At 54.4% G+C, this 24362-nt stretch overlaps 8 protein-coding genes across 8 annotated transcripts; 4 read left to right on the top strand and 4 right to left on the bottom strand.

Annotated features, from left to right (window-relative positions):
- Positions 1–168: 168 nt before the first annotated feature.
- MIP1 (DNA-directed DNA polymerase gamma mip1) lies at positions 169–3636 on the top strand (the record flags this gene model as incomplete). The annotated part of the gene is made up of 1 exon (XM_062882306.1): positions 169–3636. One exon carries the CDS (start codon positions 169–171, stop codon positions 3634–3636), a length of 3468 nt encoding a protein of 1155 aa, XP_062728335.1.
- Positions 3637–4057: 421 nt separating this feature from the next.
- SCP1 (calponin) lies at positions 4058–7036 on the bottom strand (the record flags this gene model as incomplete). The annotated part of the gene is made up of 2 exons (XM_062882305.1): positions 6260–7036; positions 4058–6185 (listed from the first exon to the last, which is right to left on the bottom strand). The coding sequence occupies exons 1-2, from the start codon at positions 6424–6426 to the stop codon at positions 4058–4060; spliced, it is 2295 nt and encodes a 764-aa protein (XP_062728334.1). The 5' UTR covers positions 6427–7036.
- Positions 7037–7390: 354 nt separating this feature from the next.
- QC761_707550 (uncharacterized protein) lies at positions 7391–8008 on the top strand (the record flags this gene model as incomplete). Its single annotated transcript, XM_062882304.1, has 1 exon — positions 7391–8008. One exon carries the CDS (start codon positions 7391–7393, stop codon positions 8006–8008), a length of 618 nt encoding a protein of 205 aa, XP_062728333.1.
- A 193-nt stretch (positions 8009–8201) lies between these two features.
- On the bottom strand, positions 8202–10415 carry QC761_707540 (uncharacterized protein; the record flags this gene model as incomplete). The annotated part of the gene is made up of 2 exons (XM_062882303.1): positions 8202–10115; positions 10178–10415. The coding sequence occupies 2 exons, from the start codon at positions 10413–10415 to the stop codon at positions 8539–8541; spliced, it is 1815 nt and encodes a 604-aa protein (XP_062728332.1). The 3' UTR covers positions 8202–8538.
- A 559-nt stretch (positions 10416–10974) lies between these two features.
- On the bottom strand, positions 10975–14131 carry QC761_707530 (uncharacterized protein; the record flags this gene model as incomplete). The annotated part of the gene is made up of 6 exons (XM_062882302.1): positions 13857–14131; positions 13620–13755; positions 12377–13516; positions 11847–12318; positions 11204–11797; positions 10975–11141 (listed from the first exon to the last, which is right to left on the bottom strand). The coding sequence occupies exons 3-6, from the start codon at positions 13034–13036 to the stop codon at positions 10975–10977; spliced, it is 1893 nt and encodes a 630-aa protein (XP_062728331.1). The 5' UTR covers positions 13037–13516; positions 13620–13755; positions 13857–14131.
- A 641-nt stretch (positions 14132–14772) lies between these two features.
- QC761_707520 (uncharacterized protein) lies at positions 14773–19213 on the bottom strand. Its single transcript, XM_062882301.1, has 4 exons — positions 17438–19213; positions 16287–17258; positions 15951–16231; positions 14773–15895 (listed from the first exon to the last, which is right to left on the bottom strand). The coding sequence occupies exons 1-4, from the start codon at positions 17627–17629 to the stop codon at positions 15370–15372; spliced, it is 1971 nt and encodes a 656-aa protein (XP_062728330.1). The 5' UTR covers positions 17630–19213; the 3' UTR covers positions 14773–15369.
- Positions 19214–19775: 562 nt separating this feature from the next.
- Positions 19776–21695, top strand: QC761_707510 (uncharacterized protein; the record flags this gene model as incomplete). Its single annotated transcript, XM_062882300.1, has 1 exon — positions 19776–21695. The coding sequence occupies one exon, from the start codon at positions 19776–19778 to the stop codon at positions 21693–21695; it is 1920 nt and encodes a 639-aa protein (XP_062728329.1).
- Positions 21696–22175: 480 nt separating this feature from the next.
- QC761_707500 (uncharacterized protein) lies at positions 22176–24323 on the top strand (the record flags this gene model as incomplete). The annotated part of the gene is made up of 3 exons (XM_062882299.1): positions 22176–22284; positions 22339–22708; positions 22757–24323. The coding sequence occupies 3 exons, from the start codon at positions 22176–22178 to the stop codon at positions 24321–24323; spliced, it is 2046 nt and encodes a 681-aa protein (XP_062728328.1).
- Positions 24324–24362: the final 39 nt, after the last annotated feature.

The raw sequence follows: 24362 nt of genomic DNA, 5'->3' as shown, positions 1-24362 counted from the left end.
CTACTGCTGGCTGCCGCCGTGAGCGGGGCCTCACTGTCGTAGCATCCCCGCCAGGACCCAAAATTTCGTCGTCTTTTTTTTTATCGAAAAAAGGAACGTTCCAATAGAAACAGCCCACTTGGCACCATGACTTGAAGGGGCGCGCACCATTCCCCCAGACAAAATAGAATGCTGCTCCCTTACCGCAGGGTCGCGGCAGGACGAGACGCGCCGGTCGCCAGCTTCATCCGTCTTGCGAGACACTGCGCCGGCAGACGTCCCATCTCATCCCGGCGGTGGATTTCGCAAACCGCTGCTACTCAAGACGAAACCACCGAAAACCTATCAGTGCCATGTACTGCGCGGTACAACGAGATTGGCGTACAGCAACTGAGCTCGCACATTTACGACCAGTTGTTCCCCAAGGGCAACACCTCACCCCCCTCCGAAGAGCTGGTCAGTCTTGCGCGGGACCACCTTCGACGTCACGAACTGCTGGGGAAAAACACCGACACCTCGGCGCCCGTCGCATTCGATCTCCCGCCGCTGGTCGGAAGCACCCTCGACGAGCATTTCCACAAACTAGGCGTCGATGCCGCCGAGCCCTTCCTCACCCACGCGAAGCGGTTTGCCCTGGCAAATCCGCCACCGAAACCGAGAAAATGGGTGCGCCGGAGCGGGTGGACAAAGTACTACGCCGATGGCCGGACCGAGCCAGTGGATGCGCCTGAGGGAGAAGCCATGACATTTGACACCGAAGTCATGTGGAAGGAAAGCCCGTACGCCGTCATGGCCTGCGCTGCGACGGCCGATGCTTGGTATGCCTGGTTGTCGCCGTGGCTGTTGGGCGAGACAGAAAACGAACATCAGCTCATCCCGGTGGGCGATCCAACAAAAGAGCGAGTGATAATAGGGCACAATATCGGATACGATCGGGCGAGGATATTGGAGGAATACAGCCTGACACAGACGAGGAATTCGTTCCTGGACACCATGTCATTGCACGTTGCTGTCAATGGCATGTGTTCGCAACAACGACCAACGTGGATGAAGCACAGGAAGGACCGCGAGTTTCGGGACAAGATCGCCAAGGAGTCGAGCAATGCCGAGCTCGTCGAATTGTTGAACAATGGTGCGTTTTCGGCCCAGGAGGAAGAACTTTGGGTGGAAAGGAGTTCGATCAATTCACTGCGGGATGTTGCACAGTTCCACCTCGGCGTCACAATCGACAAAGAAGCCCGCAACGCTTTTGGCGAGTTTGACCGGGATGGCATCAACCAGCAGTTGGATGAGCTTTTGACTTACTGCGCTGCTGATGTGGCCATCACCCATCGTGTCTACCAAGTGGTGTTTCCCAACTTTCTTCGCGTCTGCCCACATCCTGTTAGCTTCGCTGCGTTGAGGCATCTATCGAATGTGATTTTGCCCGTCAACAAAACATGGGACTCTTACATCGCCAATGCGGAAGCCACGTACAGGAAGCTATCTGATGGTGTCCGTGAGCGGTTGGTTGCCCTTACAGACAAGGCTCGCGAAATCAAAAAGCAGCCCGAGAAGTGGAGTACCGATCCCTGGATGTCGCAACTGGACTGGTCTGGACAGGAGGTCAAGATGACCAAGGGGACTCCGACCAGCCCCCCGAGAGAATACAAGAACCAAAAGATGCCAGGGGAGCCAAATTGGTATAGAAATCTGTTTCCCAAGGCTAAAGGCCCTATCAACCTCACTGTGCGAACAAGAATTGCACCACTTCTTCTCCGGCTGTCCTGGGATGGACACCCGTTGTTTTGGTCGGATAAGCATGGCTGGACCTTCAGAGTGCCCTTGGCCGATATGAAGAAGTACCTCGACAAGCAGATGAAGCCCTGTGATTTCGAGGGGGAGACAGTCTTGGCCGTCAAAGAGGACACAAAACACGCCTACTTCAAGCTGCCACACAAGGACGGTCCCACGGCTCGCTGCACCAACCCCATGGCAAAGAGCTATCTCAGCTATTTCGAAAAGGGGACGTTGTCGTCGGAATACGACTACGCCAAAGAGGCCCTGGAGATGAACGCTTCTTGCTCCTACTGGATCAGCTCCCGCGACAGGATCATGTCCCAGCTGGTGGTGTACGAGTCCAACCTCCCCGAGCCTGTCCGCCCCAAAGACTTCCCCGAGGATGCCCCAACACCAGGGTTTATTCTTCCTCAGGTCATCCCCATGGGCACCGTGACCCGCCGCGCGGTAGAAAACACCTGGCTCACGGCCTCCAACGCAAAAAAGAACCGCGTCGGTTCCGAGCTCAAAGCCATGGTCCGCGCTCCACCGGGGTACGTTTTTGTCGGCGCCGACGTTGATTCAGAAGAGCTCTGGATCGCCTCTGTGGTGGGAGACGCAACGTTTAAACTCCACGGCGGGAATGCCATCGGGTTCATGACATTAGAGGGCACCAAGGCCCAAGGCACCGACCTCCACTCCCGCACCGCCGCCATTTTGGGCATCACCCGCAACGACGCCAAGGTGTTCAACTATGGGCGTATTTACGGTGCGGGCCTAAAATTCGCCGGCCAGCTCCTCAGGCAATTCAACCCCTCCCTTTCCGAGCAAGAAACACTCAACATCGCCGGCAAGCTATACGCCACGACAAAGGGCACAAAAACTAATCGCAAGTCCCTGTATAAACGCCCCTTTTGGCGCGGAGGGACAGAGTCGTTTGTGTTCAACAAGCTGGAGGAATTCGCCGAGCAATCCCACCCTCGCACCCCCGTGTTGGGGGCGGGCATCACCGAGGCGTTGACTGCGAGGTTTTTGTCGAAGGGGGGGTATCTGACCTCGAGAATCAACTGGGCCATTCAGTCTTCTGGAGTCGACTACCTCCACCTCCTCATCGTCTCAATGGACTACCTCACCCGGAGATTCAACATTGCCTGCCGACTCGCCATCACGGTCCACGACGAGATTCGATATCTGGTCCAAGAACACGACAAGTACCGCGCTGCGATGGCGCTTCAAATATCCAACCTCTGGACGAGGGCAATGTTTGCCCAGCAAGTCGGCATCCACGACCTTCCCCAATCGTGCGCCTTCTTCTCCGCGGTAGATATTGACACCGTCCTAAGAAAAGAAGTCGATATGCCATGCATCACCCCCTCCAACCCAATCCCCATCCCACCAGGGGAAACAGTCGACATCAATCAACTCCTCTCCAAAGGCTCCCTTGCCCGGTTGGACCCAACTATAACCCCCGACCCAACATATGCTCCGCGAGTCAATCACATCAAGTATGTCCCCCGCAAGCCGGTGATGGAACAGCTCCAGGAGGAGGAACACGCCCACGAAGACGAGAAGTCGAAGCTCAGGTTCATCAGGGCCCAGATCGCAAACGACGAGGCAGAGTTTAGGGAGATATTAAGGGAGACGAGGGGAGAAACTCAGAGAGAGAAATGCATCCCCAAGGTGCCGGTCAAGATTCTCAAAAAGCCGTATAGTGCCAGTGCTAAGCTGCTGCCGGGGGCGGCGAGGTACGGGCAGCGGGAGCCGGTCATGGTGGGGGAGGCGTTCGAGGGGGTCAGGTACAAGAGTTGGCCTGGGGGAAGTGGGAGTGGAGGGAGTAAAAAATGGGATGGGGGGAGGGAAAAGGGGAGGGAGAGGGTACACTGGGATTTTACTATGTAGTTGGTCAGTAGGGGGATGTAAGATATGGGGTGGTGGGTTGTATGATATGGGAGGGAAGGGGTTGTTTATAAGCCATGCATGGTTGGGAGTTATGGGAGCGACGGCGTCTTGTGGTTTGGTTCGGCATGGTTGGAAAAGCATTGTTTGCCTTGTTGTCATGTCATATTCTTCATGCCTGTCGGAGTAGGGGTGTTAACATAGGAGCGAAAGTGAAAAATATCAAAAACCATCTCTACAAAGCCTAAACGCTCTCTGCTGGATTGTCATCTATTATCACCCACCCACACACAAACCACGCCTAACCTGACAAAAGTATCTTTGACAGAAAATCTGGTATCATTCTGACCATTTCAAACCGGGTATTCTCTATCCTCCCTTTACAAATAAAAATCATCAGTCCCCATTACCAAAACCTCTACACTCACCTCCCCCCATTCCCCGGCAGCGGCCTAGGCCCCACAATCTGCCTCCTATTGGCCCCAATCCCCTGCCCGCCCTTATTCTGCCCATCACCCCCCGTATACCCACTCCACTGTCCCACATCCCACCTACCACCTATCCCACCTCCAATCCCCTCCACCCCATCCGCCGTCCTGACCGCTTTGGCCGTTTCCTTCTGGCTCTCTTCCCACTCCTTTTGTCTCTGTCTCTCCAGCTCCATCTCCCTTTCCAAGAGCGACTTGCTAGCCCACCCGGCAGCCTTTGTCTGTTTCTGGGCTTGTTGACGGCGGCGATCCTCCTCTGCTTGTTCGTCTACCGTCCCGGCAAGTTCTTTCACAAAGGTTGAAGTAGGGGGGGAATGGAGGGGGGCGGGGTTGGAGGAGAGGTACCTGTCGGTGCGGGAGTTGGGTTGGGGGGTGGGTTTGGCAAAGGGGGATTTGGATACAAAGGGGGAGTGGGTTGTTGGTTTGGATGTAAAGGGGGAGATGGTGGGCGGTTTGGTTGAGAAGGGTGTGGTAGTTGGTTTAGGGGAAAAGGGGCTGGTGGTTTGTTTGGAGGAGCGAGGGCTGATTGGCTTTGCAAACGGGCTGCGGTTGTTACTACCAGCCGACCCAGGGGTGGGGAGTTGTCGGGTTGATTCTGGGGATGTTGTCGCGGAGTAAGTAGTCGGATCAGGAAGAGGGCGAGAACCAGTGTGCTGCTTCGCGATGGGAAGCGGTTGACCACCAGTGGGCTGCTTCCTGATGGGCAAAGTCGGTGGTGGCAAAGACGACTTCTCTCCCGTGCGATGGGTCTTAACATTTGCCGGGTCGGGGAGTGGTCTCGGTGACTGTGATGGAAGCGGTGGGCTCAACGGAGGTTCCTCTTCAATGTCGACCTCGTTTTGGTGATGGTGCCACGATTTTGAAGCAAAGTTCTGCTCATCCCTCACACTCCACGAGTCCTGTCTGCTCACCTTGTCCGCAGCAGCAGGCCGGCTGCGAGATCGAGACCTCGCCTTCTTGGCATCCCTGTTCCCATGTCCGCGAGACCGCCCCTGACGTTCCCGCTCATACTGGGCCTCCCTCTCTCGTGCCTTTGCAAGCTCTTCTTCGAGCTGTCTGATGCGTTCCTTATCTGATGACTCCTGACCCGCTTGATATTGGCTCAAGTACTGACCACGAAGCTCGGACCCGCTCTTTTGCTGTCGAGCCTTCGCACGTTCCTCCTGCAACCGCCTTTCAGCTTCGGCCTCCTCTTTGCGCCTCTTTTCCTCTGTCATCTTCCACTGCCGTTCCTCCTCCTCCCACCGTCTTTTCTCCTCTTCAATTTTCCTCCGCTCTTCTTCCCTGATCCGCTTGGCCTCCTCTTCCCACCTTCGCTCCTCTTCCTTCTTGGCCCGTGCTTCTTCCGCTTCGAGTTCCGCCTTCTTCTTGCGCTCCTCTTCTTCTTGTTGTAGCCTCAGCTTCTCGGCCTCCTCCTTTCTCTTCTTCTCCTTCTCGTACAAGCTTGGGACTGCAGGACCAGCACTAGTGATCTGCCTCCTGCCACCAAAGGCGATCCCTAGGTTATTCTGGTTGGCACCGCCCATGTAGCCATACTGGGCGATGTTCCAGGCCGGAGATGTGGCGCCTTCGTGCTCCTTCTTACTCCAGCTACTAACACCAGGAGAAGTTGCACCGTTCGTTGGGGACTTGGCCCGGCCCCATGGTCCGTCGTCACCCCCTGTTCTCGATGCCGATAATGACGGCGTTCCCCTGCCATACACCGAAGACGAGGCATTGCTAGCATTGGAATTCCCCCGGCCACGTATAAGTGGAGGAGTATTGTAACCCGTCGGTTGTGGACTTAACAGCGCCGGGTTCTTGGCTTTGGGACCGATCGGGTTGGGAAAGGTGTCTGGGTTGGCAGCGTTGGCCGCCCGGCTGAAAGCACCAAGGCACTGGAGGACCTGGGCGGGATCTTTTCGCTCGTAGAGGTCGACAGTCAGAAACATGTCGTGCTGTTGGAGGTTGAGAGGTGGTGTTTGGCAGGCGCGGAGAAAGTGGGAGATGTTTTCCATCTGAACAAAAGGCATGGCGGATTTCTTGAACTTGACTCCTGGAGGACCGATGGCGAGGTTGACGAGTCTAGGGGGCCGGGCACGTGTTAGTCAACCTTCGAACTGTTGTACAACAGGTTACCAGTGTGGCGGCAGACTTACTTGCACAAAGCAACACCATCTTTGAGTCCCTCGAGCAGGTCTTTTCCGGGCAAGGTCTCGCCGATGACACTCTCTATCCATTGCTTTGCCTCGTTCGCAGCGGCGGGCGTGTACTTCTCCAGGCGCAACCGGCGCAAGTCGCCGTCTAGCGATGTCACGGACGCCATGTTTTTGGCAAATGTTGATTTCTGGATTGTTTCTCTCTCAAGCAAGTGTTGTTCGTGTACAAAGTAGGTTTTCCTTTCCAAGCTGTTCAACAAAAAGTCCGGGAGTCTCGGGTCGTGAGAACAGGTAAGCAGTCCGTTCGGGGCCAGTTGCGTCAGCGGATCTCTCTCTCCTATCCCCTAAAAGATGGATAATTTTGGCAGCGGATGTCCCCTAGTTTTTCAGGGTAGGTTAATTAGTCTGGCGACGGGCCGTGAAATGAAGCTGCGGGGCCTCGTTTGTTTGTGTCTATTTCAGCAAATTGGGAGAAGGTCGGCAACCGAGATGTGGTGTGGTGAGGCTTGTCGTCGCGGGCCATGTCTCTTGTGAGATTGCGGGCATTCTTCAGGGCGCCCTCTTCAGGGGACATCCCTTGCCGTGCCTTGGTGTGCCTGGGTGCTGCCCCTCATTTATGGCTTGGCGGGAAGGTTTAACTCCAGCCACACAGGTTTGTCTGTGCGCTGGGAGGGGAGTGTGGGGGAGGCTAATAATATGTGGCTGGGATTAAGCTTTCTGGACAGGATATTCGATGTCGATCTCCTGCGTAGCTCATTGAGTTTGAGTTGCATGTTGACCATCTTTCAGTGCCTTCTCACGGCAATTGAGGAGTCTGTTGATGATCATTCACGATCTAATCCACTTATCTGCCCCTTTTTGTAGTATCTGTCCACACTAGAATCCAAGAGGACCCCGTCCAGTAATCATGCCCGCTTTTTCCCATGCCGTGCCCACTAGTTTTAAACCCATCCAAATCGCACCCCTTGGCAACGACGTCACTCGATCAAATTATTCCACCGTAGCTGTTCACCACCAAAGAAATTATCGCGAACCGCGTTGCGAACATCACCACCCCCACCTGCCTGTATTACACATTCACAAAACCGTTCTTCTCTTTACTGCCTCGCCCACCTGTATATAGAGGTCAAAATGTCCCAACCCCTCTCCCTCCTCCAAAAATTCCAATCCCTCCGCCTCCCCTGGCGCCGCCACTTCCTAGTAGGCAAAGACCTCTCAGGCAACACCTACTGGGAGTTCCACGACCGCGGCAACCCCAACCCAGACCGCTGGCGCCGCATCCTCCGCCCCAACCCTGCCCTCAAACTCCACCACTCCGAGGTCAAGATCGCGCCCGCGTGGCACCAGTGGCTGCGTCACACCCGGCTTGACCCACCCACCATTGAAGAACAGCAAGCAGACGTTATCAGACAAGAAAGACTCAAGATTTTGGCGGCAGAGGCGGACAGGAGGTGGGAGGCCAAGGCTAAATATATTGAGGATGGGGTTGGGGGGGAACAGAGGAAGCCAGCGTTGGAGGGTAGCGGGATGTGGGTTGAGAAGAAGGAGGAGGAACAACAAAAAGTGCCCAAGGAGGTCAAGAGGGAGGAGGTTTGGGAGGGGATGAAGAAACAGGCTGAACAAGGGGAGGAAGGCGAGATTTTGGTTGGGGGGAAGAAAAAGGTTGATCCGTGGAGGCAGAAGAGGGCTGGGCCCGGGGAGGAGTGGCAGCCTCAGGGGTGGACGCCGGGGGCGGCGAAGAAGCCATGATATTGGAACGGAGAGGGACATGTCATGAGAAGGAAATAAGAGATGTGTTGGGGGGTGGAAAGGAGTTTGGCGTAGGAAAAGCACGCATAGCCTTGGTCTCTACATCACCTCTCAACTGTACAACACATGTATATAACCACCGTACTCGATAGACCGCCAAAAGCAGCACCAATCTCCGCTTCCATTCTAAAGCGTGGGTTGAAACCAGTTTTGCAGGCCGAACGAGTCCCACAAGGTATTCGGTCAAGACATCTATCTATCCGAAAACAGTAGAAATAAAAATGTACACAAAGTCCTCCATCTAACATGATTAATTGTAAGAGCAATGATGCGCCCTGATCATCACGCCTGTGATCTCCAGTCATACCATACCACCCATCAAATGATAAACCATCAAGTAGAAAACCGCAAGAATCCTGCCAAAAAATAGCCCATGCTTTTCCCATACAGAGGGGGTATCAAAAAGCCAAAAACCAACAATAAAAATGCGCTTGGAAGTCGACGCGTGTAATAAGCAGACAAATCACCCCTCAACCGAGAATCCTCGCAAACACCCTCAGATTATTACTCGACCTCGCGAGCATCTCCCTCCCCAACCTATCAACTCCACCCGCCCTCCCCCTCCCCTTAATCTTGGCGTCCCTTGCCTTGATCCCCGTCTCAATCGCCTTCCCGAGACCGGCCGCGTCCGTGATGTCCGTCGCCAGATACAAGACCCACAGCATGTTCTCCAACACAATCGACAACTTGGCATTATCCTCGGCCGTGATCCTCCCAGCCGGGAACGGCAAGAAGCACTTCTGCATCATAACCTCAGAAATGCCATCCCCGCTATTCGTGTCGCGGTCCACACGATCGGGATCCGGCAGGCCGTTCGGTGGCAGTAAACCGTCCAGAACATTCCTGTAGAGCGATACTTTGGCAAAATCGGGCAGGTCGTTGTGTGCTTTGAGAAAGAGCTCAAAAACAGGCAGCGGTGAAGTCCTGACCTTGTACGAGAAGCTCTGGTAAAGCTCAGAAGTAGGAAAGGATACGTCGCGGAGATAATGGGCCGCTGCCGATAAAAGACGGAATATTCGTAGTCGGAATGGGATGGTCTCGGCGACTCCATCGGGCAAACGAAACGCAGCCGGCCTCGGGCCCGCATCGCTTTCCATCGCCTTCTTCGTCCTTTTCTGTACCCCCCGCACAGACCTGGCAGAATTGCAAGGCAGCTCCTGACTGTCCCCCTCATTCTCCAAGTCCGAGTCATCGTCATCATAGTCCCCGAAGCAGCCATTCTCCAGATCCAGCGTTGTATCCGCCCTCTTCCTCTTAATAGTCCTCGGCCCAACCAACTCTTCATTCGTGAAAACCTCCCCATACACCTTCCTATCCCCAGCCTCCAAGGCAAAAGTCAAAGCCTTCATCACCTCCTTCTGCACGGTTTTCCTCGCCTTGGTGATATCCTCCAGATAAGCCACCAACAAACTCCCCTTCAAATTGGGATACGGCTCATCACCCGCCGTCGTCGTCTTCTCATCCATCGCCAACCGATCATCCCAATCCTGCTCCAGTACCGTAACCACAAAATCCAACCACGGCTTCCAATACTTCCACCTCCCTGGCACAAACGCAGCGCACCAAAATGACCACCCTAGCACCGACCAGAAATCACTCGCGCGGTGCCAAATGACTCCTTCTCTGGCAAAGGTACCAGTCATGACATCAGAAGAGGAAGCGTCACTATCTGCTCCGCTGATGCCACTGGTTGACCAGTCACCAAACACATCTCCCCTTCTTGATCTCCTGTCATGGGAGGATGATGGAGATGGTTTGAACTCGAATGCTTGTCGAAAGTTGGCGTTTATTGGGCCGACGATAGACAGCAGACCTCGGAGGTAGGAGAGGGCAGCGGCGCCGTCGCGCACCGGCGGGGTGGTCGTTTCGACGTCTGGTGGGGCCGAGGTGAACCGGGGGTGGATTGCGAGACTGCTGATGAAGGCGAGTTGGTGTGGTGGGGGAACGTAGACTGTCTGTGGTGGTTGGGAGCCTTGCTCTTTCGAGGGTGGGGAGAAGCTGGCGCAGTTGGAGAGGAGGGCGTGGAGCATGTTCAAGGTCTCAGGGTCTGTCAGGGGGGGAAAGTTAGAAGGGAACCAAGTCAACAAAACAAAGGAGCAAAAGACATACACATCTTCTCCTCCAGGTGGATCTGTAACTGGTTCTTAATCATAAACGGTAGCTGGGCTGCATCTCGATAGGGCGGAGGTAACAGCTGGTCATAGTCGTCGTCAAAGTCATCCACACTCGTAAGAGCAGACGTGTCGCCGACGTTGTCCCCATCTGTTCGAGCCGTGTGGTGCGAACTGGGAGTCGAGATAGTCGTGCCCAGGGTTATGAGGGGCGATGTGCTAGACAACGACGCCATTGGAAGAGGCGGCCGTTGTCACTTTTCTAGACAGCCTCAAAAGCTGGCGGTGGGGGAATTTTTGGCGGATTACTTTCTGAACTACCCTTGGATCATCCAGAAACGCTTCGGAAGCAGTTCCCGAGGAATAAAAATGGCGAAAATGTGGAAAAGAGACAGAGAGAAAGAAAAAAAAAGAATGGGGAATGTACAGGGTTAATAGGTCAAGACATAGCGCGTTCGCACGCGACGGGTGGGCCGTGTTTACAGCCCTGTCGATTTAGCGGCACAGTGCGCAATTCGCTGTCAGAGCTCCCGCTGTTACCAGGCCGTCGGGATTTTCCCCACGTTACGGATACGTACCGGCGGTTACGCAGTTACGTTCTCCGAGTATGTTTTGTTTCACAACTCGAATCAAGTTCGACGATGGTCTGGCGGGTATCTACTCTGTATTCTATGAGTGCCTGCACTTGGCCTTAAGCATAGATAGATTGCATCTGTCAACCACCCAGCTTCTGCAGTCTCATGCAGGACCCGTTCCACTTACACGGCCGCGCTGGCATCACAACCGCCGTTTCTACTACTTCTTCAGCTTCAACACCAACCACCCCGCGAGCCGATATCCAAAAATGATGGCCAGCATGATGCCCACATCCTTGCCCATATACCCAGGTTTGTATCCGTACTGGTCCAACACTCCCTGTCCACGGATCAGGCATTGATCAGCCAGATCAGTCTGCCACATGCCTGCATTTCCTGTCAGCTTTCTATTCTCTCTCATGTCAGGATGCAGAATACTAGATACTCACATTGACACCCATCCGCCGTCTCGGCGCAGGTATACACCCTCTCGCTGAACTCATTGATCATCATGTTCTCAAACACATACTTTTGATAGTCCCAGTAATGGAAAACATATTTCCAAAAGACATTCAACGTCCCCGGCGGCACCATGAACCCGTCCACGCTCATCCACAAGCCATTGGCAAACGCAACCAGCGCCAACGAGATGACAAAGGACGGGAAGAGAGATGCCATAAAGACTACCAGCCCTTCGGCGGCAAGCAAGTCCAGGAAGAGCCAGAAGACCCAGGTGAAGAAGGCTTTGGCGGTAGGCTGGAAGTTGGAGAGCCAGTAGCTGATTGCTGAGAAGACGACTGAGATGAGGAAGAGGTATGGTGTCCCAACGAGGAAGTTTGACAGCGTCATAGCGGTGGCGCCGTAGAGCCCGTTCCGTTTCTCTTTGGCATACTGGTTGTAATCTTCGAGGTAGGCGGGACAGTACGCCACAGCCATGAAGCTGAGGAAGGCGCTGCCGTAGAAGATGGAGTTGGTGAAGGGGATGATGGAGTCTTGTGTGGCCGGCAGACGGAGCCAGACTGTGCCCATCATTATGGCGAGACCTTTTATCTCTTAGTTTTCTCCTGTATCAACCAAAGGAGGGATACATACCAGTATACATCGCCAACCTAATCCCATAGGCAACCACATCCCGATAACTCTTGATAAAGCTCCTGTGCACCAGCGTCACAACCACACTCGCCATCCCCGGCTTTTTGTCTCTCGCCTCATCATCCCCCAACACAAGCTCATCCCCCCCCTTCTCCGCCCTAGCAGCAACAGCAGCAACATCCTCATCCAACTTTTTCTTCAAATCCGACCTCTCCCAGCCAGACTGCATCTCCTCCAGCCTCGCCCTCGCAGCCTCTTTATCATCGGCATAATCAATATTAGTCTGCTCAAGCAACCACTCAGCAGGATTAACATGCCGTGGCATGACCATCCCAAGCTGACTCTCATAATACCCCCCCACCCCCTCCACCGAACCAAAATAATGCGTCTTGCCCTCTGACAAGAGCAACAGCTTGTCAAACAGGTCAAACGTCGCGGTTGAAGGCTGGTGTATACTCGCAATAATAATCAACTGCACCCCAATTAGCATCATTCCCATACCACCCCCAGAAGAGTACCTAGGTACCCACATTATTCTCCCTCGCCAACCCCCTCAAAAACTTGACAACCTCCCACCCCCCCCTCCCATCAAGCCCGCTGGTCGGCTCATCAAGTATGACCACCCTCGGCCCGGTGATAACCTCCTTTGCAACCCCCAACCGTCTCTTTTGCCCTCCGCTCAACCCTTTTTTTATCACAGTCCCGACCACTACATCGCCTTGTTCGACCAGGCCGAAACTCCCGAGTAGACCCTCTACCCTTTCCCGCCTCTCTTTTTTGCTAATCCCCGCGCTTGAGAGCCGTGAGGCAAAGTGGAGGGTCTCGCGTGGGGTTAGGGCCCCGATGAGGGAGTCAGTCTGTTCGACGAAGCGGGTCAGGGATTGGAATTGGGGGAGGGGGAGGGGGGTTCCGTTCAGGAGGATGGGTGAGGGGGATGATGGGGAAAGGCGGCGGGAGAGGAGGTTGAGGAGGGTTGTTTTGCCTGAGCCCGAGGGGCCCATTACTGCTAGGAGTTCGCCTGGGCGGAGGAGGCCCGTTGAGGAGGTGAGGATGGGGGTCGTGGAGATTGCGTGGGATAGGGAGGACCAGGTGAGGGAGGTGAGGGTGGTGTTTTTCAGGTGGGAGGGGGAGGGGCCGGATTCGGGGTCCATTTTTGGGGAGGAGGAGGAGGAGCTTGATGGGGCGTTCATGTTGTGATGATGGTTGGGAGGACGGCGAGAATGAAAAGATGAGGCAGGTGAACACGGGATGAGGTCTGCGGGTTGGGAGGCGGACAGATGGGATTATGAGCACTCTCGTTTCCTCAGTCAGCAGCAGTCTTGTACAGCCTTCTCCCTTTACCTGCACCCAGCCATTAGATACTCATACCCAGCCCAGGTTTCTCAACGCTCATCCCCTCCGCATGAACCCCGATCACCGTCATCCAAGACAAACGCCGTCTAGTCCTCCCCTCCAGTTCACGATCCTCCTCCCCAAAACTCGGGCATGTTCAACCACCAACTCCGGAGTTATCGTCAGTAGCTCAGTCGCCAACCAACCCAGTCTAGCTGAACCAACAGCAATCAGTCTCGGAAAGTGGCTAGCATTCCTGCCCAAATTCAGCTTCACTACTCCCAACACGTCAAGTGCCGGGGAGCTATCGGTGTAGTGGTGCAAGTAGTTCGCGGGATCTACCGCGCCAGTGTCAATCCCCGAGTAGACAAGGCACACCAAACTCCGAGTATGTAAGCTCATGGATGAGTGATGAGAGTGCACAAAGAATAAGCAACTGACAGGCGCCTTGGCACAAGCGGGCACCACCATCACCAAAGCACAATAAACGGCGATGGTTGGAATCGCCATCTTGAGCCTCACGCTTGCATCAAACCCGCTGACCACACCCCACATACATGCGCAGGGCTTACCGGGATTATAGTCATACACAAGTGCCAGTCAGTGATATTGTGTGTGGGTTTTTGGGTGGGACAACATCGCCGATGACAGGTTCTCGTGGTGATGCAAGGGGCTTACATGCTATGTAGTTGCTGGGTGTTGGGTGGTTGGGCGTTGATATGAAGGGAGTGTATATGTTCGCCGTTGTGAGGGGTGACTGCCAGCCAACCATTGTCCTTTGGACAGGACGGAAGACCCCACGTGGTCGCCGACTTCACTCGGGTCGGAATGCGGGGAGCTGAACCACGAACTCATCCAACCCGAGCCCGGTCGGCGTCCTTTTTGGTGTGGTAAACTGAGACACGGCGATTCTTTAGCGGGAGAATCGGGGTGGTGGTGTACAGTAGAGTTTTAGCGTGAGCTCATCGCCGCCTATCACCGTTAATAGCCTCGAGATACCCGAGGGGGTGATCTGCATGACATCCCAAGATCCCATGAACACGCTCTCAATGTTCAAAGTATATATATATATATCTTCACGACCCTAAAGGAGGTCACCGACACGATCCCTCCCCCTCCCCCTCCCCTCCGATTCGATCTCTCAGGAATCCTCGCTACCTCAATCCAAGACATCCAGATCCCCGGAACTTGCCACGCCTCGCTGACCACCTACCTGTGTACCTATGCAGTTAACTCTCCGCCAACTGCAGGTACCAACCACTCCCTTCCCCATGATTGGGCATATCAGGCTGGAACCTTCGGGGATCTCTCCGTCATGGTCATAATCATGTAATAAGTGGGCATATAAGCAAAATAAAAGTCGTTGGTCGTTTTCCAATGTTCCATACATTAGGCCCGCATATAAAGTGCGTGCCTTAGTCCCAGGTACTACTATCAATCTAGGTGGCCCACTTTGATCGCCGTCCACTATAAAGAACGACAAGTACTGCGACGCAGACCTCGGGAATCTGGTACTTCTTCCTCGTGGGTATCAAGTCAAAGTGATCGATCTTGTGATGCATCACAGAGTATACCGAAGCGGAAATCCTTAGCGAAGGGGTCATACTCATGGACTTTAAGCTCACCCCACTCCCCAGAGAGAGTTCTTCTGCTCGCAACATAAGCCAAAGATGAGCATAGTCTGTACATATCCAAATACAAAAAATCTCAGTTAAGTCACCAGTAACCTCCATGCCTGCCCTGCTCGCTCATATGTGCCCAATTTAGCCCAGCCAAAAGAACAAAAAGTTACGGATACACAAAAAAAAAAAAAAAAACAGACTTTGTCGTCCTGTCAAAAAATATCCCTCCAAATCATCCACCCCAAAATAATATGTCCCTCATCCAGAGAAAAAATCAACTTCTTCAAAAAAAAAAAAAAAAAAAAAAAACTCCATTTTCCCCTCGCCCCCCACCCCCCCTGTCCCTTTTTGGTGTCATAAACCCCTTCTCTCCATAATTCCTCTTCCCCAAAAAGTTGTGAAACAGAACAAAGGATATCATCTCATCAACCCCATATGAAACCCCGCTGCAGTAATAGTAGTAGTAGTCATCGTCGTACCTAGAAACAAAAATCCAAAAAAGATTTTCCAAACGTTAAATCCTGCCCCCGAATTTTCCAAAATGCAAAGAAACAGAAACTAAAAAAATATCACGGCGCTTGCGTCACCTGCGTCAACATACTATTAAACTCGCTCATGATCCCCTCATCAGCCTGGATGCTGCTAATCATCTGCTCCTGCGTGAAACCAACCCAGAACGCCGGGCTGATCTGGTGCGCCTTCTTCTCCCTGTAAATCTCCTGTGCCACACCCTTCACCTGACCCCAAGCCGTGTTTGCCGCTTTCCACACTTTGCTGAGCTTGTTGAGGGCGCCAATGTTCAGTCTGATCTGCTGCCGGAGGTCTTCCTCGTCTTCGATAAAGTACAGCGCCCACTTTGACAAGTGGACGATGGAGCTGAGGGTGACGACGCAGGTGAAGAAGTGCGTGTGCTGGATGATGGGCACAGCTTGGGTGACCATCTTGCTGATCTCGCAGGCGGCCGTGATGGTGTGCCGGGTGTGGGCGTTGAAGTTGTCGCCCGAGGGGACTGGTCGGTGAGGGGCGCACGAGTTGACAGCTTGGACGGGGGAGGAGTCGAGCTGGGATAGGGGCTGGTGAAGCATGATGGTGCAACTGTGGACAATGTCAGCATCTCTCACATGGCTCTCAAAGCATGGGTTTGGCATACGCATGAGTGATAAAATGCGCCTGAAACATCATCTCATCCAGCTTGCAGTTCTTGTTCAGATCATCCCTCTTGGACTCGGGCAGGTGGAGCCTCCAGTTGGTGAGCAGGGCTTCTATCCGGGAGATGGTGTCGTCTCCGGGGTACATAATCTGAGGCATCCGCATCATCCTGCCGAGATTTCTGATGGCAGCAATACGGTAGGTGAAAGACGAAAACTCTCGGTCTTCACCGGAGAAGAGCTGGTCATCAAAGTCTTCCATGTATGCTGGTGGGGGGATGCGCTATAAAGGTAAATCAGCCTCACATCACATCTACATACGCTCGAGAAGCTCTTACCCCTGTGAGATACTGCTGCTCCTCGCACGGCAGACCAACATCGTTTTGAATATCAAAGAGCAAAAAGTTGGTGATGCGATGGACACCAGCAATCATGCCGTCACACACAAAGAGATCCCACCATGTTCGCCGCCAGCTCTCCTCCACGACGGGATTACCGTGGCCGTGCAGTGATGCAAACTGACGCTTGTTCAGATCAATCTCAATAGCAAATCTTTCACAGTCCGCCAACAACTCCCGTGCTTTTTCTTGTTGACAGCTCCCATCCAGCCCAATGATGATCAGCAACAAGGCTTGGATCAGGAAGCCATCCTTGGTAGTGGTAGGCAGATAACACTGCCTGATGGCTTCTTCCAGATAGGTGGCCTTGGCTGGACCGGCATCCAAGAAGAGCGAGCCAATATATCTGATGGCAGCCATAACCACGTTGAGGCCAGGGGTGTTGCCCTCCTTGAGCAGCCGAAGGAAGTACTCCTTGGGCAGCACAAAGGGGTGGGCGGCATGGAAGTAGTGATAGAAGGCATCGAAGCATCTCTCGGCCAGGGTGGTCACTGGTGGCTGAACATGGGGGATCGCTGACGAGGTCGTCAGGGCCATGGTGCTGGGAGGGGCCATGGTGTTGGGGTCCAAGGGTGAGGCAAACGAGTTTCGATAGAGACCGGCGTGGTTAAGAGCAGGTGTAGGTGCGTACGAGACCGGCGACTGCTCCGGCAAGACGATGGCCGGGTTGAAGGCTGAGAGGGAGGGAGCAGGAATAGACACGGGGGTGTGCCCTAGCATCATCGGGCAGCTCTCGACAGTAGGCCCCGAGTACGGAGGGGACGACGAGGCATGGCGTTTGTTAGGATTCTGGGCAGCATTCCTCCGAGGGCCCTTGTATCCACGACGAGAAGCAACATAGATACACTCTGTAGCGGAGCTTGTGCAACGGGAGCAAGGGGTGTTCCCATCGCACTTGAGGTGCTTGCCACGCTATTGCATCACGGGTATTAGCACACCATCTTTTCTGAAGGGCTCACGTTACAACTCGGCGATGTTGACACCACGATCCAAGCCAACCGGCGACCTGGCCACCATCAGAGTGGTGCTGGACCGGTCCGGGGGTACCTTGGCTTTCACGACAAAAAAGACAAAAAGTAACATTCACTTACACAGGCGAGACATGCTGCGGGGACCGAAGGAGGCGGCGCCGGGTGCTGCTGCGACGGGCGGCCATCAATGGTCGCCGAAAAGGCATTCGACGAGGAGGAGGTCGCCGTCCCCGGGCTGTCGCTAGACACCGCAGGCGAGCCGTTAGTGGAAGCGGCTGACGAGTGTGGGGCTTCCGGCGAGAAGGTCTCCATGGTCGGCAATCAGATCAGACGATTCGGCGGGGGGGGGAAGGGGTGGGGGTGTGAGGTCAGACAGGCTGCTGCGCGATCAGGGCGATGCGAGCAGAAACAGACAGCCAGAGGGGTCAGAATCCGAGGCAGGGCAGAATCTCACAACTTGTCGGGTGGGTTGAGACGAATGGAAGAGCAGGCGGGCATTCACAGCAGCTTAAGGGTAATCGGTAATGGGAATAAGGAGGCGGGCCTGCGGTGATCTGGGGGCAACGCTGCTTGCTGTATGCCGCCCGTGTCTGGGAAAGCAGGGACTAGGCTTCGGGGAGTCGGGGAGCGGAACCTCGGAAGGGGTACAGCGGGTTAACGGTGCGGTGAACGTCTCTTAGCAGCGGGCCTGGTAGCTAGCAATGCCGGACGGGGGGAGTAGTTGGTGGTAAAAATATAAATGAAGCGTGGCAGCCTCTCCTCTCCTCTCGCCCTTTTTTTTCTCCTGCAACAAATCAAGCGAGTCCGAGAGCTGCTTGGTGGCGGGGGAAAGATAACGACAGAGGACAGGCGGTCAATAGCCCAATTGAGAATTTTTTTTTTGTTGAGTGAGTGGACTCGGCCTGTGACGACGGGGACTCGACGGGCTGCTTGTGCAGATTCGTGAAGGGTTCCAGGTTCTGTTAGGGCAAACCGGACCTTTGGGCGTCTCTCCGTGTCGAACTAATCAGGAAGCCAAGCTTCCCCTCGCCAGGACCGGTTTTCGACCCTCTCTCTCCACGCGGGGCCTCGACTAGCTGCAGATGATGGGATGGGGACGGGGCTGGTTGCCGTTTTTGATGTGATGGCGTGCTCGGGTTGGGCAGTTGTTTAATAAGTGTCTCTGAACAAAGTGAGGCGGGATGCTATCCGAGAATCACAGACACTCGGTCTGTGGATAACAAAGACAGCAACCGGGACCTGGCGGGCCACTCCACGCGGGATCTCGATTCAAGGTAAAGGTACCGGCCGATATCGACATGGACAGCCAGCCAGCCGCCATTGCTTATGAAATGGATGTCCTGAGCCTTTTGTTGGTCTCTCTCTACATGCAGATTGCGATAATGAGGAGGACTGAGTGACCTGGACCGCTGGCCCAGCTGAAACCCGAGTAGCTGTTGATGCTGATTGGTGGCGCGCTTAGCCCTTGGTGCTCGAAACAGGAGAAATGCTACGCTGGCGGCCCGGGCTGAGCGGGATGGGACCTCTCAAGGCGGTCATCCTGGAGGATTTGCTGGGGCCAGAGCGGGCGACCGTTGAAGAGTTTAAATTCCCCCACACAGCAATCCAATCTCGGATGTGCTAGGGCCACTCTTTTCAGTGTCGTCACAGCGCCCAGGCCAGCCCACCCTCGACGACATGCCTCACGATCCGATCAGCGAGATGAGACGGCCGAATTGGCAAATCCTCACGGCCCGGGTGGGGTCCGGAGGAGCGTCGGGGCCCTCTCGGAGCACTCCCGAGTGCGAGAGAGCGTTGGAGCAAACCTCTCGAGAGGAACAAACAACCCCCCCTTGCCAGCCCAGATATCACCCGCATGTCGTTGCAACGCTGGCCACGTTGCTTTCCGGGTTCTAGTGATGGATTTGTCGGGAATCTGGTCACGGTTACTCCGCAGATGGGTAAACGATACCCCGGTGAGGTGTCTCGACAGTTGAAATGCATCTTGGAGTTCAAACTGTTGCGAGAACCCTTGACTGGCAGGGCATGTAGAAGGGTTAAAGGGTTAGGGTCTGTGAGTTCCCAAGAAGAGAAACTTGCCCTCTGGAAAATGGCCCCCAAAAAAAGATTATGCACAAGGATGGAGCACTGTGGGATTCACCGTTACACGTCTCCCACTTTCCACTGCATCGGCGAGTGACCGATGAGGAAAGTCAGGCTCGCCGGCAAATGTGCTTGCATCAATCGAGCCTGATTACGTTGTGGGGACACCACCTTGTAGCGGGGAAGGAGCTATGGAATTTAGGACATCGCACACATTTTACGGATAGACGGACAAGAGTAGTTGTTGGTGAGAACCTCGGTCGCATCTCGCAAGTCCAACTCTTCTCGGCTCACCAGCCACAGCTAAGTATGGCACACCACTCCCATTATACATATGCGTGGCTGATGCCTTTCCCTAGCACCTGGCCCATGGTCCATGGATCCCGTATCATTAGCAGGGCTCGCCATTGGCGTGGCTTCTATTGGCCTCCAGGTCTACAGCGGATGTATTCAGGGGATTCAACTGGTCATAACCGCCTTGAACTTCCCGGACGATGCCAGGTATCTCAATCTGCGGCTTCGCATGGAACAGCAACGTCTATTTGCCTGGAGTGAAGCATCTGGCTTGCTCGACCTGGACGCCAAACGAAGGGATAAAGTCCTCGAGTCCAACACCTTCGTTCTGCATCGTCAGACAGTGCTTGACTTGCTGGTCCAAGTCGAGTGTTTGTTCAAAGAGTTCAAAGAACACCAAGAGAAACGAAAATGTCTGAGGGCTGTTCCTGACCAAGATCAGGTCCTCGAGAACCCTGAAAAAGATGCGGCCGAGGCCAACTTTCCACTGCCCAAGAGACGGCGGGACTTCATCAAGAAAGCCATGCGAAGTCTGAAGGAATCGTCACATGAAGCTTCCCAGAGGTTGCAATGGGTTGCCTTTGACAAGGCCGCTTTTGAGCTTCTCCTCTCCAGGTTCTCAACATTGAATGATAACATGACTGGAATCCTCGACCAACGCATGCAGGTCGAGATTCACCATACAGTACAAGACACCAACCGTGGTGTCCTGCAGCTGCACCACAAGATTAGTGATTTGTCTCGGCTTGTCATGGCCCTCAACATCAGGCTTGAAGCCAGCTCAGCTCTCCCTACAGCACAGCTCACCGTGGCGAAGAAACAAGCAAACGCCGACGGGCTCGAACTAATATCGCAACTTGCCAAGTTCAAAGCCTTTAACGAGTCGATCGAGTCTACCCACAAAAGGCCATTGGACGAGGCAACGGCCAACCAACTAGAGCTCGGAAAACCGGGCGAGAAACGCCTCCTTCTCGATCGTTTCATGATCGAGCTTGAGCCAGCAGCCGATGAGTCTGATCAGCCGAGATGTGAGGCTGTCCTTGTCAAAGACGGTGTCAAGAAAAAGGTCTGGGTTGAATGGAAAGAATATGACCCGCAAAGACCGGGGGATTCATCACCCCCGAAAGCCGTGATTGTCGAAAGAGTAGCCAAGCTAGCGGCCCTGCTGAACCATACACCAAAGCCAGAGGACTTTAGAACACCTCATTGCCTCGGTTATTTTGACAGAGGAAGCTCGAACGGGCAAGAGGACGAAGACGAGGACATCTTGAATATGCGCCTGGGGTTGGTCTTTGAAAGACCAGTAGACAGTGGCCTTGACCAATCTTCACCTCCGGTGTCGCTCCATGAGCTCCTCGAGACAACACGAAAGCCACCTGTCACAAAGCGGGTCAAGCTGGCTCATGCCATCAGTAAATGCCTGCTTTATCTCCATGCTGTCAACTGGCTGCACAAGGGGCTTCGAAGCCACAATATCATTTTCTTCAAAACCACCAGCGGAGACGTCGACTTTGGCAAACCTTACCTGTCAGGATTCGATTTCTCCAGGCCAGCCCGGGCGGACGAAATGACAGATATTCCCGGGCCAGGTGACGACATTGAGTACAACCTCTACAGGCACCCCAACGCACAATCAACAAACCCGGACGAACGTGAGCGTTTCAAAAAGAGTTTTGATATCTACAGTCTCGGCGTTCTCTTGGTTGAGATTGCCCACTGGGCAACCGTCGACAAAGTCCTTGGCATTAACCTCAACGTCGCCCGCGGCAGGCCATCATTTGCCCTCAAGGTCCGCGATAGCCTGCTCGCCACCGACCAAATCGCGGAGTTGGGCGCTTGCATGGGGGAGCTTTACGAAGGAGCTACCCAGAAATGTATCGCCGGGGGTGAACAACTCGGTCTATCAGAAAAGGACGACGAAACAAACGACGCAGTGGCGGCTCGCCTGTCAATGGTCCTCCACGAAAAGGTAGTCAAGAAGCTAGGTGAGATCCAGGTCTAGCCGGCCGGACACTCTCCAAAATACACAACCGAACCTTAAAATAAGCATTTGCATAACTCCACTGGACGGTTCCTGCATTTTGGTTGACAGGGCGGGCACCTTCTCTTCTATTTAGCCTATTAAATTACACCCGTTCAACGTTACGCTATACCCGCCACCTAACCGGGAGGCTGGAGTAGATTTATCGTGGTGTACTAAGGCGAACTTTTTTCACCGCGGGGATAAAGGAAACTGGGCCCGGTGAGCCTGTGATCCGATGGAGGGAAACACCAAATCGCGGAGACTTACTACACCGTACGCTCTCGGGTAGCGAGATCCGGCTGCGGGGGACCGTGACTGTGACAAAAGGTCCCCTGTCTAACTGAGGCACCGAACCGTAGTAGGTGTTTGCCTAGTGGTGATATTAAACACAGAGATTCCCCAGATCTGCGTTTCCTGTGGCGAGATTTTCGTTCTTTACACAGGTGGGACCCTTTCAGTATGGTGCGTTTCTTGGGGGCAGTTGTTGCCCTGGCTGGGTTGGCTGCGGGTGAATCTCTCAAGAAGTTGGATACTGGGTTGACTATCTTAACGAACAATGATCTCCAGGGTAGGCTTCCTATCTCCCAGCGTTTGTGTTCATCTTTGACTAACACCCAAGCAGGACCTGAAAGCCGCTTTGCGGACTCGACTGTGATCGTGACCGAGTCTCGTGTGGCTATCAATGAATTTGAGAAGATCTGCTCTGGACTAGGAGAGCAACCATGGTCGGAGGGCAAGAAGAAGGGCGAGAAAGGCTTGCTTCAACCGTTGTTTGACTATCTTCGCTATGAGAAGCGGGCGAGCTCATCGTCTAGGTTCTGGATCTCAGGCCGCAAAACCATCGACGTTGACAGTGGTATCAGCTCGGCTAAGAGCCGTGATGAACTCGCTGGTCTTTGTACCAACAAAGCACCCTTCTCGAATGAGACATTTCAGGATACGAGCTCGAAATGGCAGGTCTCGGTAGATGTCAACAACCAGACTTTGACAGGGTATGTTTTCCGTTTCGTGAGAGGCAACATGTGCTGACCTCGAGATAGCTTTCGAGACCGTCTTTCTTTCCGCTTCCTCGGAGTCCGCTATGCGCCGCAGCCGCAAAGATTCACATACCCGACTCTGTTCCAGGGCTCAGGAGAGGCTGCCTCTGCTTTGGAGTATGGCTCCCAATGTGCCCAGGGAGGCAACACCGGTACCGAAGACTGTTTATTCCTCAACATCTGGACACCCCACCTCCCCAATCCCAACTCCGCTCCCTCCAAGAAGCAGCTCCGCCCTGTCGCCTTTTGGATCCACGGTGGTGCCTTCACAGGCGGTACAGCCAACGATCCGACCTTTGACGGGGGTAACATGGCCTCCAGAGGTGACATCGTCGTCGTAGCTATCAACTACCGCCTTCACACCCTCGGCTTCCTAGCCCTCAACGACGGCAAAACCAACGGCAACTACGGCCTCGTCGACCAAATCACAGCCCTGGACTGGGTCCGGAAAAACATCCAATCCCTCGGCGGCGACCCAGACCGCATCACCATCTTTGGCCAATCCGCCGGCGCCGCCTCGGTCAGAGCCCTGATCGCCTCCCCCAAAGCCCTCGACAAATTCTCGGGCGCCATCCTCCTCAGCAACCTCGGCGGTCTAAACTACGGAACAACCTACTCGAAATACTACACCATCCCCGAGCAAGTCTCGGTGGTAGCCAACACCATCCTCAACGCAACAAACTGCACCAACGCCCCCTCTCAGGTCGACTGCCTCCGAGCCGTCCCAGCATCGACACTGACCTCCCTCACGTCAGCGAGATATTTAGTGGTAGACGGGACATACCTCACCACATCAGAACTGTCGCTTTCTCTTCCTTCTCCCAAACGCCGCCGCCCGTTAAATATATTAATGGGCATCACCCACGACGACGGCGCCCCATTTATCAGTTTCCCCTCGTCTTCCACCACCAATGCTACTGAGTACCTCCTCTCCCAAGGCTTCTCCCCCTCCCAGCTGCCCCCCTTAGCCCACCCAAACACAGGCAACGCAACACTCGACCTGTTCAACCTGACCACCCGCCTGGCCACAAACGCAATATTCCGCTGCGTAGACCAAGCCACCGCCTTTGGCGCCGTCCAAAACAACCTCTTCTCCTCTTTATATTATTACGAATTCGACCGGACATATCAAATGCCCGGCTGGCCCAAGCTAGACGTGTGCGAGCCGCCGCGGACGGAAGGGAAACCATTGGGTGATACAAGGAAACCTTACCTGAGGTGTCACTCGGGTGAGTTGTACTACGTGTTTGGGACGTTGAGGAGGCAGGGGATGAGAGAGAGAGATGGTGATGGAGGGGATAGGGCGTTTGAGCAATTTGTCTTGGACAGTTTTGCGCAGTTTGTGAAGGAGGGAAATCCGAATTTGGAGAGGGGGTGGTTGAGGGCTAGGGGGGAAGGGTGGAAGAGTAGTTTGGGGCAGAGGGAGAGGGCGGGGGTGTGGGAGGCTGTGAGTAAGGGGAGGAGAAGGGGGGTGCTGAGGGGGTTGGATTGGCCTGTGTCGAGGGATGGGCTGTTTAGGGAGGTGGAGTATTGTGAGAGGTTGGGGTTGGGGCTGGGGTATTATTTGTGAGCGGTGGTGGTGTAGGTGAGGATACAACGGTGGTTTGGG

This window comes from Podospora bellae-mahoneyi, chromosome 7 (genome assembly GCF_035222275.1).
Source record: "Podospora bellae-mahoneyi strain CBS 112042 chromosome 7, whole genome shotgun sequence".
In the NCBI taxonomy this organism is placed as follows: domain Eukaryota; kingdom Fungi; phylum Ascomycota; class Sordariomycetes; order Sordariales; family Podosporaceae; genus Podospora; species Podospora bellae-mahoneyi.
The sequence above is the reverse complement of the archived record's forward strand: the minus strand, read 5'-3'. Positions and strand labels throughout refer to the sequence as shown.

What these genes read in the sequence shown, in the direction of transcription:
- QC761_707520 (XM_062882301.1), bottom strand. Translation starts at nt 17,629, where the DNA reads ATGGAGACCTTCTCGCCGGAAGCCCCACACTCGTCAGCCGCTTCCACT. An exon ending in CCGCAGCATGTCTCGCCTGT is followed by an intron (nt 17,259 to 17,437) that starts GTAAGTGAATGT and finishes GTGATGCAATAG; the next exon opens with CGTGGCAAGCACCTCAAGTG. An exon ending in AGCAGCAGTATCTCACAGGG is followed by an intron (nt 16,232 to 16,286) that starts GTAAGAGCTTCT and finishes TTACCTTTATAG; the next exon opens with CGCATCCCCCCACCAGCATA.